This window comes from Perognathus longimembris, unplaced genomic scaffold (genome assembly GCF_023159225.1).
Source record: "Perognathus longimembris pacificus isolate PPM17 unplaced genomic scaffold, ASM2315922v1 HiC_scaffold_5231, whole genome shotgun sequence".
NCBI lineage: Eukaryota > Metazoa > Chordata > Mammalia > Rodentia > Heteromyidae > Perognathus > Perognathus longimembris.
In genome coordinates, this window is record NW_025960636.1 from 3,464 (window position 1) to 19,159 (window position 15,696).

Consider the following 15,696-nt stretch of genomic DNA (forward strand, 5'->3'; position numbering starts at 1 on the left):
CCTTTCACCAGAAAAAAAGTCCTCAGTCCAATTCCCTATAAGAAAATGTATTCAGATAACAGCCATAGAAGCAGGGTCATAGGTTCTGTTGGTTCCATAGGTACGTACGTTAGTCAAAACACCTACAACCGAACAATTATACTATAAAATTTAATTGTCTTGTAACTCATGAGAACCCCGAATTTTCAAAAGATTAAAAACTCAGTGCCTTCTCATACTTGGATAACAATTAACCCCTGCCCAGTTTGACTCTTGAAAAAACATGCATTCTAAAGCAACACCCAAAACAGGAGGAAAAGAGAACTATTATCCCACCAGTGTTTTCTTCAGCTTCAATACCATCAGCATTCTTTTATCTACTCCAGACAGAAGCGGAAGTGCACCTACACTGAACCACAAATGGACTGCAGTGAATAATACACCATTTAGAGGGGATGAGAGAAACAGCATTGTGTGCTATGTGTACTCCCTGCAAGTACACAATAGGGTGTGTATGCAGGTCATAGATGAGGCCTGGTATTTATTGTTTTTATCATGAATGTGGAAATGAAATTCCAAGGTAATGTCCAGTTTTCTTTTTCCTACAGGTAGACAAACTGATTGAGAATAAGATGAAGAGAAGATTTGGCATTTCTCGGGGAAATTCCAAAGGATTCGAAGGTGAACTGAGATCTAGGGTGATGCAAAGACATAATACTAAACACATGAAGGTCCAAAGAAGGCTCAGAAGACTGACAGCAAAGGAAGAAAATATAACACTGTTGGCAGACTTGAGACAAGACTATTGGGGTAATTATCACAGAACTAATAAAGCGATGATGATATTAATAACAGAAATACCTGCACAGTGTGAAAATATCAGCCTAGTAACCCACTGAATTCATAAGAGAAGCCAAGGGAAGGAAATAAGAAGTAGCACGTGTGGAAATGTCTTAAGAAACCAAAACTAGAAAAGTTATCAAAACAGTGAGTAGAGTTGGGTAGATGAAGGGCTTACAATTGAGTGGAAAGTGAGCTCTCAGAAAGGTTGCTATGGAGAGGCTACTTGGCAGAATTTCCCCGAACCAAGGTGGAAGGGCTAGATATTAAACAGCCCCAGTGAAGAATTGCTTGAGCCAGGGTATCCGCGGGTAGGTCGGATGGGGCTTGAGCCAAAGAACCTGGGGTCTCTTTCTTTAGGAGGTTGAGCCCACAGGTGTGGCCCATCAACAATGATCTCCTCCTCCCCCTCCTGTGGCCCCTCCCCCCAGAGAGGGTGTGTTCCGGTGCAGGCTGGTTCTTTCCCATGTCCTTTTTCACTGGAGAAGAGTTGGCACATACCGGCTTGGGTCATTGTTTAGGGAGTCGCTGATCTCCGATGCACCAGTTCAGCTGATGGCAGTGCTCTGTGTTTTGTCAAGATAAATACATGAAATATGTGTGTGTGTGTGTGTAACCATATATGTGTGTGTGTTTATAGTCATAAACATATGCGTACTTATATTTATGTACGCACATATTCCTGTATATTTACCCTTCTGCAGCCCTGCCTGACAATTTATCTAACATCCAAGTCTGTAGATTGTTATTGAAGAGAAAAATGCCCCTTCATCAGAGTAGTGCATTTAGTAACGGAGATAGCATTGTAAATGCCATCCAAGTGGAGCTCAGTATGGAGGGGCACTCATGCGTTGTTAGGCCCCCGGGGGGAAGGTTAGAGTGGACTCAATGTGAGCCTGTGTCCCCCAGAGGCCCTGGAGAGCCGGCGGGCGGGGTCTCTGGGACAGCCCACCGGTGCTGCAGGCCTCTGGGGTCACCGCCCCGGGACCCTGCTCTTGCATCTCAGGTAATCGCGGAGGGTGTTGGCCATGAGCCGGGCAGTTCTCTTAGCAGGGGGCTTTCCGGTGCTGACCACGGGCCTGAGGGCCGCCATTGTGGGGCCGGAGGGGGCGCAGGCTGCTGTCTGGCTTTGGGGATGAAACCTTCCGTCCCCACCTCCAGCAGCTCCGCCCGCACCCGCAGCCCCGGCCCCCAAGGCACCCAGTCTTCCTCCTCCCCCAGCTCGGTTTCCTTGCTGGGCGCCTCCTTGGTGCGGGGCTGGCCCTGTGCTGCAGGCCCGGGGTTGGGCACCGCGGCGAGGGCGCTTCTGGGGAAGCGGGTGCAGGAGCATCTGTGCCCGGCGTCCCCCGCTCTCCTGGGCCTGGGCAGCCCGGATCCTGGCGCTCACGGCCTGCAGACGCTGCTCCCGCTCCTGGCGCAGCCGCACGAAAAGCTCCTGCCAGGACTCGCCCGGGGCGGGGGTGGCCTCCTTAAACTCCTTTCTGCAGCGGACTTGCCACAGCCTGTCTGTGCCGCCGGGTGCCATGGTCCTGCTGTGACCGTTGCCGGGACTGGGGTGCTGAGCTGCGGGACGAGGCTCGGGCACGAGCTCGAACAGAACGCGGGGTGTCCGGGCACCACCGGCGGCACTGTGCGAGGGAAGCGCGCAGACCTCCTGGGCAGTGGAGGGAAGAAGCGGGAGGGGCCTGGGTCCCGAGTACACTGGGGTCTTCAGGGCCACTCTGTGGAAAGGGAAGGCTGCCCCTTCCTCTTCCTCCTCCTCTTCACCTTGCTCTTCCTCCTCATCTTCTCCTTCCCCTCTCGGCTCTCCCCAGGGCGCAGAGGCCCCATTCGGAGGGAGTGGAAAAAGGGAAATCCGCCCCTGTCCGGGCAGCACACCTGACTCGACTGGCCCCCCGGGGAAATCCGTTGGTTCGCCCTCGGGCGGCACCGTTGGCTCCTCTCGGGCGGGATCAGGAGCTTCAACAAGAACCAGCTTGCCCGCCTGGTCTCCCTTGACCTCGCTACTCGTCGGGACCCTCTCCGGGGATTCCAGAACCACCCCTGCCTCCTTCATCAGCTCTTCCCACTCAGCCCACTCCGACTGCATGGGGCCATCCTGCCTGGGCTCCTGAGCGCCATCCCGCTTGGGGTCCTGCCCCAGGAGCGCCGGCACCAGCCCTGGGTGGCGGCCCAGCAGAGCCACGGTCTCCCAGCGCAGGTCCAGCTCCTTGGCCAAGCTGCCCACCCGCTGGTGCTCCCTAAGCCCCTGAACCGTGCTCCTCACTCCCGTGGCCTCCAGGATCTCCGGCATGAAGGGTAGGATGGAGAGCAGCCTCAGAGTCTTCCGGATCTCCTCCGTGTCCCTGCTGCGGGCCAGGTGCTCCTGGAGCTGCCTCGCAGCTCCCCAAGCCCCCTCCACAACCCGGGTTCCGGGGCCACACGGCTCCTTGGCCCTGCTCTGAGAGGAAGGATCCGCACCTGCCAAGCTCCACCTCTTCCGCTTCTGCTTCCGTTCCCTGGGTTCCTGAACTTCCTCAGTGGGTGCTGGAGCGCCATCCCGCTCCTGGGCCTGGCCCATCAGCTCTGTCCAGAGTGCTGAGTTTCCACCCAGGGGAGCCAAGCTCTTCCAGCGCTTCGCCATCTCCTTGGCCAAACTGCCCACCTGCGGGTGTGCTCTGTACGCCTTCACTGTCCTTCTGACTCCCGTGGCGGCGAGGATCTCCGCCGTGATGGGCAGGACGGACAGCAGCATCAAGGACTTAAAGAGTTCCTCCTCTTCAGTGCTGGAGGCCAGGCGCTCCTGGAGCTGCCCCACGGCCCCCCACACCCACTCGTCCACCTGTGTGATGATGCCACACTGGACCACGTGTGGAGAGATGCAGGGACCACTCACCTGGGTTCCTCGATCCAATGGCTCATGAGTCCCGCAGTGAGAGAAAGGATCCGGCTCATCCTCTTCCTCTTCTCCTTCCTTCTCCTCCTCTCTTTCCCCGTCCCCCTCATCCTTCCTCTTCCTCTCCTTTTCTGCCTCCCTCTCTCCCTCTCTAGGGCCATCCTGCCTGGGCTCCCGAGCGCCATCCCGCTTGGGGACCTGCCCCAGGAGCGCCGGCACCAGCCCTGGGTGGCGGCTCAGCAGAGCCACGGTCTCCCAGCGCAGGTCCAGCTCCTTGGCCAAGCTGCCCACCAACTGGTGCTCCCTAAGCCCCTGAACCGTGCTCCTCACTCCCGTGGCCTCCAGGATCTCCGGCATGAAGGGCAGGACGGAGAGCAGCCTCAGGGTCTTCCGGATCTCCTCCGTGTCCGTGCTACGGGCCAGGCGCTCCTGGAGCTGCCGCGCGGCTCCCCAAGCCCCCTCCGCCGCCTGGTATCCTGGACCCCGAGGCTCCTCGGCCCTGCTCTGAGAAGAAGGATCCGCACCTGCCAAGCTCCACCTCTTCCGCTTCTGCTTCCGTTCCCGTGATTCCAGAACTTCCTGGGAGGGCGCTGGGGCCCCATCCCGCTCCGGGCCCCGGCCCATCAGCTCTGCCTCGAGCGCTGGGTTTCCGCCCAGGAGAGCCATGGTCTTCCAGCGGTTCGCCATCTCCTTGGCCAAACTGCCCACCTGCGGGTGTGCTCTGTACGCCTTCACTGTCCTTCTCACTCCCGTGGCGGCCAGGATCTCCGCCGTGATGGGCAGGACGGACAGCAGCCTCAGGATCTTGCGCAGTGCGTCCCCTTCGGTGCTGGCGGCCAGGCGCTCCTGGAGCTGCCCCACGGCCCCCCACACCCACTCCGCCGTCTGCGTCCCGACGCCACCCAGGTCCAGGTCTGCACACAGGCCCGGGCCGCTCACCTGGCTTCCCGCCTGCAGTGGGTCCCTTGCCCCACTGGGACAGCACTGATCCGCGGTGGATGCCTTCCCCATCTCCGCTCCTGCGCCCCGTTCCTCTCCCCCTGCCCCAGATCCTCCCCCGTGGGCTCCGGAGCTACCGCCCGCTCCGGGACCTGGCTGCGAGCCTCTGACGGGTGGCTCGGCACAGCCAAGATCTCCCAGCGCTCGGCCAGCTCCTTGGCCACACTGCCCACCTGCTGGTGCTTGCTCAAGGCCTCCAGCGTCCCCCTGACACCCGTGGCCGCCAGGATCTCCGGCGTCATGGGCAGGCGGGAGAGCAGCCTCAAGGAGCGGCGGAGCTCATCCGCGTCTGTGCTGGAACCAAGGCGCTGCTGGAGCTGCCGCACGGCCCCGCACACCCACTCGGCCGCGCCCATCCCGATGCCCACACCGTCCACGTCCGCAGAGATGCGCGGGCCGCTCACCTGGCTTCCTGGGTGCTGTAGGTCACTCGCCGTGCTCTGGGCACTCCTCCTCTGGTCGGTCGGTCGATCGGTCGGTTGGTCTGTTGCTACTGCGAGGCTGGCCTCCGCTTCCTCCTCTTCCTCTGCTTCCTTCCGTGGTCGCCTTCCAAAGCAATCCGGCCGGCCAGCTTCCCGCCTTATATAGGCCTCTGCCTGACCCTCCCTCCTGACAGCTCCGCCTCTAAGCCCCTCCCCACGGCACATGCCCTCCGTGCCCTCGGGTCCTGCCAGGGGTTCTGACCACATGCCATGCCTTCCACAGGGCCCTCCCCCCAACTCCACGGCCCTCTGCCTGCTCTGCCCTTCTTGTCCCGACCTCCTGGGTCCAGATAGCCCTCACCCTTCCCTTGACCTGGGGTCCCAGCCTCGGTGCAATGGCCCTCTCCACCAACCCTCACACAACCCTGAGGACCATATCCTCCCTCTCTGGCCCTTCATTTCCTCCTCTCCCCATAGCCCTAGGCACACTTTTGTATTTACTCCCCAAACTCCAGGGCTGGGGACCATTTCTCCTCCGTGTATGCATGTATATATATACACACATGCGCACATATATCTAAGTATACACATATATAAATCAATATTTATGTTTGCACACATATATTACATGTCTGTATGTTTATACAGGCGTGTGCATTATTCTTCCCTTTCCTTCCCTTCTCTGGTTTCTTTGAGGGGTTGTGGGCCTGCTGGCCTTCTGGGGAACAGATTTGTTTGCTTGCTGGGTTTCAGATACAGGGTCTTAGGGGAAGTCCAGTTTGGCCTTGAGCTTGGGAACCTGCTGTCTCTGCCTCCTGTAGGCTGGGCTCACAGGTGTGGGCCCTCAGACACTGACCTCCCACCCCCTGCTGTTAGGGTGTGTTCTGATGCAGGCTTGTTCCTTCCGGGGTGGTAGTACACAGGCTGGGTGGATGGGTTGTAATTCCCCAATGTGGTTCTGCATTGTCCTCCATCCTGTCATGTGTGGGCACTTCTTGAGTTTGGATCATTGTTTAGGGAATCTCTGATAACTTATTCCACTATCCAACATAGCAAAATTGTTAGGTATGTGAATAAAAAGCTTTTTGAGGCAATTGCAAAAGGAGTTGCTTTCCAGGTTTTATAGAAAAGCTATTGATTTCTGAGGATTTATTTTGTATGCTGCTACATTGCCAAAGGTTTGGATCAGCTCAAGTAACTTGGGATTAGAGTCTATGGGGTTCTTCTTGTAGTTTTTTTTTTTTTTAACTACCGGACATGCTTAATTAAATAACTTCCCATTTAGTGTACTATTATCATATATATTAAAGTGATAGTGCTACTTAATATTTATTTTTTTAATTTTTATTATCAAACTGATGTACAGAAAAGTTACAGTTTAATATTTATTAAGATACCATTTTAAGTAACCAAATTCTCTTTTTGAATTAATTTAGATGAATGTTACATGCACACTTTAATCAGGGAATTCAAGAGACCTAGAAACAAGTTATCAGGAGAAAGGAAGACTCGGATAGTACTCATCATCATCCTGTTTCTTGTTTTAAACATATACAGAAAAGCACAGAAATGTCATTTAAACAGAAGAGTATATTGGGAACCCTTGTACTTTGTAACAATCGAAGCAAATATCCCCTGGCTAAGACATGGAGTACCTTCAGTATCTTCAAATCCCCTCCCCTGCAAGTATCCATTCAGACAAACTATTCAAATCCTTCTCATTTTCTTTCTGAATCTTAAAACCTTTGGCTCAAGGCCAGTGCTTTACTATTTGAGCCACAGATCTGCTTCTGGCTTTTTAGTTGTCTCTTCAATGTCTTCTTCTTTTGATTTGTCTCTTCTTTTTGGAGATAAGAGTCTCACAGACTACCCAGGCTGGCTTTGAACCACAGTCCGCAGCTCTCAGCCTCCTGAGTAGCTTCAGTTACAGGCATGGGTGGCGGCGTCCTTTCTGTTTGTCTGTCTCCTCACAGGCAGGCCTCCTCCTGTGGGTGGGTGCCCCGGGGTTGGGCCAGAGGAGGGGGAGGTAGGCACTGGGCAGTGGCCACCACCTCCAGTGACAGCAAAAGGACTTATTGATGGGGTTGCTTTCGCCACTTCCCCCCTTGCAGGCCCCAAGGAAGGATGGTGGGCTTGGAGGAGGCCTGGGTCAGGGGCCCAGCATGGCTTCAGGCCATAGACCATGTTCATCAGCATGGTTGGTTCCTCCTGAGTCTGAACCGGAGCCCTGTTGTTAGAGCTTTTTTTTAGATTCTCAAAGATTCAGAGCCCAGTGGTTTCTGTTTGCTCCAATACAAACCTGCTTCAGCTCTGCAGTCTTCCCAGACTGAAGACTCCTAGCTGCCGAATCATAGTGAGGTCTTTGATCTGGACCATACCTCTGGTCTTCCATGGAGAGACTCCGGCTGGAGAGCTCTGCTTGTCCCTAGCCCTTCAGGCAGGGCTGAGTCTGGGAGGGGAGGGCAGCAGGGGCCTGTTTGCACTGACGAGGGAATGGATCCCAGAAGGGAGGCAGTGGCTGCATCTGAGCCCGTGCTGCCCGGATTGCTTGTGTGGTGTCCGCCGCTGCCTCCTGTCCCTCTTCATGAGGATGTTCCAGTGAGATACCCCCAGCCCACAAGCCCACTGTCCATCTCACATGCTAGAAACAGGGCCCAGGCGGGCGACAGCTTGTTCTGAGACCCAGTGGTGATAGACAGCATGAATCAAAGCGCTTGATCCAAAGCAGGGCAGGGCTCTTTCTGAATCACCCGGGGGCTCATGGCTCAGGCTCTCCCCGGACCCAGCTCAGCCCTTCCACAGTCCTTTGGCAGCTAGGCCATCATCTCCTCTTCCCAGCACCACTTGGGTCTCATCCCAGTAGCAACGGGTGCTCTGCTGCATAAAAGCCAGTCTGTGTGGCCGGAATGAAATGCATCAGTAAGCGTTGCATCCCTGCCTGTGAGGGGACCCTCTCATCTGCTGGGAGGTGACGTTGGATCCAGGTCCCCCGAAACAAGGAGCATGGGATCTAGCTCCTTCCGTCGTCTGTCCACAGAATGGGAAAGATTCTTCTGGAGGAGCCCAGGGGCCCAGCGGAGGGCTGGACGCTGGCTACGTGCTCTCCATGACCCGCTGCCACCCTCCAGAGCTCTGGAGGTCATTGTGTCCTCCTGGGCCCTGATTTGGGGGCCTAGGTGACCCCTTGCCATGCATGGGGCTGCTTAACACTGTGACCAAGTGGCCAGCCTGCTCCCAAGCCTCCTTTTCCTTCCAGGGTAAAGGTCAGGACGACAACTCACTCTTGGCTGCCCCCTGCCCAGGGCCCTGAGCAGGGCTGAGCTTTAAACCTTCCTGTGTGCTAGGGTGGGTGTGGCGCACACCTTCAGCACAATCCCCTTCAAAGCCAAAGTTCCTTGAGCACTTTCTCTTCTTTCTCTGCCATCTCCTTTGATTGGTTGGTGGTGATTTAAAATTTGCTTTCTCTCATGTTTATTTCGCTGCCCAGTGTCGATGGGTCTGGCTGTATTTTGAATGACTTCAGCTAGTTTGCCACTCTCAAACCCTGCTAGTGTATTTATTGTTGAATATTTACAATGATCTGAATCAAAGTGAATTAAAACAGAGCTATTTTATTGTTCCGGTGTGTATGGTGTTTTTCTTTTTTTAAAATTTTTCTTGTCAATCTGATATACAGAGAGGTTACAGTTTCATACGTTGGGCATTGGATACATTTCTTGAACTGTTTGTTACCTCCTCTCTCATTCCCCCTCCCCCTCCCCCCTCCCCCTTTTCCCCCCATGAGTTGTTCAGTAGATTCATACCAAGTTGATTTATACCAGTAGATTTATACAGTTTTGCAAGTATTGCATTTGTAATCATTTGTCTTTTTACCCTGTGTCTCTTGATTTTGGTATTCCCTTTCAGTTTCCTAGTTCTCATACCAGTATACACGGTTTCCAATGTACTCAGATAAGATACAGGGATAGTGCAGGTACAACCTCCACAGGAAGGGGATACAAGAGGATCATCAATAATAGAAGGTACGGTTTCACATTGCATGTTGAATGTAATTACAACAGTAATATAACAGTCGTTTCCTTAACATGGAGTTCATTTCACTTACCATCATCTTATGTGTTCATAAGGGCATAGCTATTGGGCTCTTGTGATCCTCTGCTGTGACTAGCCTAAACCTGTGCTCATTGTTCCCTATGAGGTAGACAATAGACTCCATGTTTCTTTGGGTCTGCCTCACATCACTTCATATAATTTTATTGCAAGTCCTTCCATTTCCTTAAGAATGGGGCAATGTCATTCTTTCTGATAGAGGCATAAAATTCCATTGTGTATATGTACCACATTTTCCTGATCCATTCGTCTACTGAGGGGCCTCTGGGTTGGTTCCAAATTCTAGCTATGACAAACTGTGCTGCAATGATCATTGTTGTGCTGGTGGCTTTAGTGTGTTCTTGTTTGTGGTCTTTTGTGTAGATGTCCAAACGTGGGGCTGCTGGGTCATAGGGGAGCTCTATGTTTAGCCTTGCTCGGAATCTCCATACTGCTTTCCAGAGTGGCTCAACCAGTTTACATTACCACCAAAAATGAAGTAGGGTTCCCTTTTTGCCACATCCCTTTCAATATTTGTTATTGTTAGTTTTCTGTTTATAGGACATTCTTACTGGGGTGAGATGGAATCTCAATGTTGTTTTGATTTGCATTTCTTTTATGGCCAGTGATGTACAGCACTTTTTCATATGTCTCTTGGTCATTCTCATTTCCTCATGAGAGAAGTCCCTTTTGAAGTCTTTAGCCCACTTGTTGAGAGGGCTATTGGTTCTTTGCGGTTTTGTTTTGGAGGAATGTAATTTTTTTAGTTCTGCATATATTTTAGGTATGAAGCATTTGTCCATTATATAGCCGGTAAAGATCTTTTCCCAATCTGTGGGCTTTCTGTTTATCTTGCGAGCTATGTCCTTTGCCCTGCAGAAGCTCTGCCGTTTGATGCAGTCCCATTTGTCCATCCTTTCTTTGATTTGTCGCATATGTGGGTGTTTGTTGAGGAAGCTCCGTCCTGTGCTAAGAAGCCCGTGTCTTTCTCCTACTCCTTCCTTTAGTGTTTTCAGGGTATGTGTTTTAATTTCGAGGTCTTTGGTGCATTTGAAATTGATTTTGGTGCAGGGTGATATATAAGGATCTAGTTTTAGTTTGTTGCAGGTGTTGAACCAGTTCTGGCAGCACCATTTGTTAAAGAGGCTATCTTTCTTCCAGACTATTTTTTTAGCTCCTTTATCAAAGATTAAGTAGGCATAGTTCTGTGAGTTCATTTCTGGGTCTTCAATTCTGTTCCATTGGTCTTCAGGCCTGTTCCAGTACCAATGCCAAGCTGTTTTTATTAGTATAGCTTTATAATACAACTTGAAGTTTGGTATTGTAATTCCTCCAGCACTGTTCTTTCTGGTTAGAATTGTTTTGCTATTCCGATCTTTTATTGTTGCATATGAATTTCTGGATTGCTTACTCTATTTCATTAAAAAAAAAGTGGTGTTGGGATATTAATGGGTATTGCATTGAATTTGTAGATACCCTTTGGCATCATTGCTATTTTGATTCTATTAATCCTCCCAATCCAGGAGCATGGGTGGTGTTTCCATTTCCTTAGTTCTGCCTTAATGTCATTTTTCACGTTTTTAACATTCTCATTATAGAGGTCTTTCACTTCTTTGGTTAAGGTTATTCCTAGGTATTTTATGTTTTTTGAGGCTATTGCAACAGGAGTTGCTTTCCGGACTTCAGCCTCGGCGTTTGGGTCATTAGCATATAGAAATGCCATTGATTTTTGAGGGTTTATTTTATATCCTGCAACTTTGCCAAAGTTTTGGATCAGCTCTAGTAGCTTGGGAGTAGAGTCTATGGGGCCCTTTAGGTATAGGATCATGTCATCTGCGAAGAGAGAAAGTTTAACTTCATCTTTTCCTATTTGGATCCCCTTTATATTTTCTTCTTGCCTAATTGCTGTGGCTAGGAATTCTAGCACTATGTTGAAGAGAAGGGGGAGAGTGGACATCCCTGTCTTGCTCCCAATTTTAAAGGAAATGGCTTCAGTTTTTCACCATTTAGAATTATGCTTGCTTTTGATTTGTCATAGACTGCCTTTATTATATTCAGGAGTGTTCTCTGGAATCCCAGTTTTTCCAGGACTTTTAGCATAAATGGGTGCTGGATTTATTCCAAGGCTAAGGAATGGTGGTGAGCAGAGGCTGGGTTTAGGCTTCCTGTCGAGTTAGTGTCCTCAGCCTGCCATGTTCCCTTGGAACCCACTTAACAGGTCTCCCTGAAGCAAAAGTGTGCAATCCGGGAGCAATGTGTGCAGAACCCCATATATCACGGAGCTGGGCTATCCAGGGGTCTGATGAGCTGGATGAGGCCTGTTGGAGCCTCAACTCCTTATGGCAAAAATCAGGATGACATAACTCCCACATAAACACATGTCCTGAGGATGCTAGGAGTTTACCTACACCATGGCTCTTCAGGGGTTCAGGTCCCCAGGAAGCTACCAGCACTCACGTGGTCTCTTGGTGTCTGGAATTCCCTTTCTTCTAGCACTTCTCTAGGAAGTTCCTGTCTCCACTCCTGGGCCGAGCTTTGCTCTGTTGTGAACATCTCCCTCTCTGCCGCATGTCCCCAGACAAGACCCAGACTTGCTACAGGTTCACCTTCCACAGCTGCAACATGAAGCTGCCACCAGGTGGCAGCATGCCACAGTGATTTCCCCGCCAGAGCATAACAGACTGGCCAGCAGGCGGCCACCCAGTCACCCTGGTCCTGTGCTTTCAGAGGCACCCGGGTCTCCACTAGAGTCCCTGGCAAAGAGTTGAACCAGGAAAGTGCCCAGGTCAGAAGTCATTCCTCTAGGATGCTCAGTCATTCCCCTGCATACACTCAGAGTATAAACAGATTTCTCTGTGTCCATAATCAGCTTCTCTGTAACCCCTTTGCTCATGTCGAGGAGGAAGGGCACGGGAGCCCTGCGGACCCCTGCTGCCTGGTGATACCACTGGCAGACATGAGGCCTGGTCAGACGACAGATGGAAATCCTGGGTCAGGATAGGAGCCGCTGGGAGGTGAGGTGGTGGTCGGCAAGACTTGAGAAGTGAGGACTGGGTCATGTGTTCTAGGTGATGGGTATAAGAACTCTGTCCCTCCGGGCATGGAGACAAGGGAAATCCCAGCTATGATTCAGGTTAAAGTCTGCTTTTGAACCCTACTGGCTGGTAGAGTTGGCTCAGTTCATGGCTGAATTCTTCTAGGCCTAGGCAGCTGGGCAGAGTACCTGATGGTGGTGACCACCAGGGGGCGCAAGGAGCCCCCGGCCCCCTTGCTCAGGTGCAAGGTCAGTCTGTATGAGGACTTTGCTTCCACTGCAATTCTTTTTGTTTTCCTTTATTGTCAAAGTGTGATACAGAGGGATTACAGATTCATAGGAAATGCAGTGATTATATTTCTTGTCCTACTTGTTAACTTCTCCCTCATTTCCCCCTCCCACTCCCCTGTCCCCCAAGAGTTGTGCAGTTGGTTTACACCAAATGGTTTCTAGGTGCTGCATTTAGAATGGTTTGTCCTTTTGTTCTTTGTCTCTCAATTTTGGTATTCCCTCTCCCTTCTCCCATTTTATTACCCATATAGACAATATCCAGGGTACTCAGATGTAATACACTGGTAGCAAGGGTACATCCACAGCAAGAGAAACAAAACTAGACAATCCACTCAGTAAAACAAACAGACAAGGAAACAGGGGGAAAAAAAGTAGTATGAGTTGACATGGCATGTTGAGAATAATTACAACAGTGGTATAACTCTTGTGTCCCTAACGTGGGGTTCATGTCACTTGGCATCTTCTTATATGGTCCTATGGGTGTAGATATTGGGGTATTTTCCTCTTCTATCATGACTGGCCTATTCCTGTACTAGCTATTCCCTATGAGGGACACCATAGGGTTTATGTTTCTTTGGGTCTGGGTCACTTCACTTAGTGTGATTTTTTTCCCAAGTGCTTCCATTTCCTTACAAATGGTGCAGAGTCATTCCTTCTGATGGAGGCATACAATTCCATTCTTTATATGTACCACATTTTCCGGATCCACTCGTCTACTGAAAGGCATCTAGGTTGGTTCCATGTTTTAGGGATGACAGTTTGTGCTGTGATGAACATAGTTGCCTCCAAACCCACTGCAGTTCTTACAAGCCCAACGCCTTTTTTTCCAGATAGGATAGGTATCTCTGCCATTCAGCGCAATAAACAGGTGGATTGAAAAGGTCTGGACCCAACTGGATATAATGGAGGATTGTGGCCACGTGTCTCTGACTGGAGCAACAGCCCCTTTCCTGTGTGTCTCTTTTTGCGATAGTCTCCCAGAGCATGCATGCCCACTTCATGTGCCTTTGAACTTGGGGAAGACATGCATGCCATGGCTGAAGGGAGGCCCAAGCTCCAACTCCAGAAAGGGAAGAGCCACCAGCACCCCAACCTTTGCTGAATAGCAGGTGTCCTTTTTCCAGTTTTCTGAGCCAGCTCTGGAGTTGGAACAAAGCTGGGATTGAGGTGTCAACCCAAGGCGTGTCTGTCCTCCGTGGGGGTGGACGCACTGTCCAGTTTGGTGTCTGTGACCCTCCAAAGCTACCCGAGCTCCCCTGCCAGGTAGGGCCCCAGCTCTGAGCCAGGTAGGGGCCACTTCAGTGGTATCCTGGGGATCGGAGTTGGGACACCCAAGAAATGGTGACTGGCTGTCTACATACCTCATCTCCTCACTCCTTCCTCTCTGCTCTCCTCTGCTCTGCTCAGCTCCCCTCCCCTTCCCTCCCCTCCCCTCCCCTCCCCTGTTGCCTTCGTGATTATTTATTGGTGTTTTAAACAAATTTTTCTGAAATCATGTGCATGTAATGTTTCTGCTGCTCCTGGCGTTTCGTTAAGCTTCAACGTGTAGAGTGGGGAGCAACAGGAAGCCCCTCTCCCCAGGGTCCTTACACGGGTGTCTGGGATCTTGGCGCTTGGGGGGCATGCTGGGGTGCAGGCCCTGGAGTTTGGGAAATGTTCTTTTCACAAGCTTCTGTTTGCTCAGTTTCCTTCCTTCCTTCCTTCCTTCCTTCCTTCCTTCCTTCCTTCCTTCCTTCGTTCCTTCCTTCGTTCCTTCCTTCCTTCCTTCCCCCTTCTTCCTTCTCCCTCCCTTTCTCTACCCATCTCTCACTTTCTGCCAGTATTGGGGCTTGAACTCAGTGCCTTGGCACTGACCTGTAGCCTTTTGCTCAAGGCGTATGCTTTACTGCTTGAGCCACAGCTCTGCTTCTAAGGCTTTTTATTTGTCTCTTCTGTTACTTCTTCTTTTGATTTACCTCTTCTTTTTGGAGATAAGAGTCTCACAGATTTCCCAGGCTGGCTTTGATCCACAGTCCACACATCTCAAATGGCTTCTAAGTGTTGCATTTTTAATGGTTTGTCCTTTTATTCTTGGTTTCTCGATTTTGGAATTGCCTCTCCCTTCCACAGTTTTCTTACCCATATAAACAATATCCAGGGTACTTGGATGTAGTACAGTGGTTGAAAGGGTACAGCCACAGCAAGGGAAACAAAACTAGACAAACCACTGAGTCAAACAAACAGACAAGGAAAAAGAGAGAGAGAAAAAAAGGAAGGATACTACGAGTTCACATGGCATGCTGAGAATAATTAAAAGAGTTGTATAACTCTTGTTTCCGTAACGTGGGGTTCATTTCACTTGGCATCTTCTAATATATCCCTATGGGTGTAGCTATTCTGGTATTTTGGTCTTCTATCATGCCTGGCCTATTATGTACTTGCTATTCCCTATGAAGGCGACCATAGAGTCCATGATTTTTTGGGTCTGGGTCACTTCAATTAGAATGATTTTTTCCAAGTGCTTCCATTTCCTTACGAATGGTAGTGTCGTTCCTTCTGATGGAGGCATACAATTCCATTGTGTATATGTACCACAATTTCCGGATCCACTCATCTACTGAGGGGCATCTAGGATGGTTCCATGTTTCAGCGATGACGAGTTGTGCTGCGATGAACCTAGTTGCCACCAAATCCACTGCAGTTCTTACAAACCCAACGCCTTCCTTCCAGATAGGTCTGTATCTCTGCCATTCAGCACAATAAATAGGTGGAGAGAAAAGGTCTGGACCCAACTGGAGAAGTTCCAAATAGCAAGCCAGTGTGGCTGGGCCGCCTTGCTCTGTGGCCTCTCTGGTAATACCGTGTGGTACACGGCTTTTTGCCAGACCTGAGGGTTTCTCCTGGGCTTCTATTTGCGTCTCTTCTCCAGGATGCTCCTGACCCGAGGAGGAATCTTGGCCTCTCTGAAGCTTATGGTCTAAATCTGTAAAAGGGTATTGAGTGACATGGTATTTATTGAGCAAAGTAGCAGTACCTTGTCCTGAGTCCTTTCTGTGTGCATGGCTACACACAGTTCATAACTAGTCAGCCAATAACAAAGAGTAGGTTAGGCTGTGTGTCAGGCAGAATGAACAAGGCTCATGCTGCAATGTGAAGACCCAGATGCAAGCAGCTTCCAATACTAAGCC

At 50.9% G+C, this 15,696-nt stretch overlaps 1 protein-coding gene across 1 annotated transcript; it reads right to left on the minus strand.

Moving 5' to 3' along the window:
• Window positions 1–2,109: 2,109 nt before the first annotated feature.
• On the minus strand, window positions 2,110–5,382 carry LOC125345037 (elongin-A3-like; the record flags this gene model as incomplete). Its single annotated transcript, XM_048337290.1, has 5 exons — window positions 4,771–5,382; window positions 4,442–4,645; window positions 4,115–4,384; window positions 2,703–2,902; window positions 2,110–2,447 (listed from the first exon to the last, which is right to left on the minus strand). Coding segments are annotated over exons 1-5 (1,624 nt in total), but the record flags the coding sequence as incomplete, so codon positions are not given.
• Between the last annotated feature and the right edge of the window lie 10,314 nt (window positions 5,383–15,696).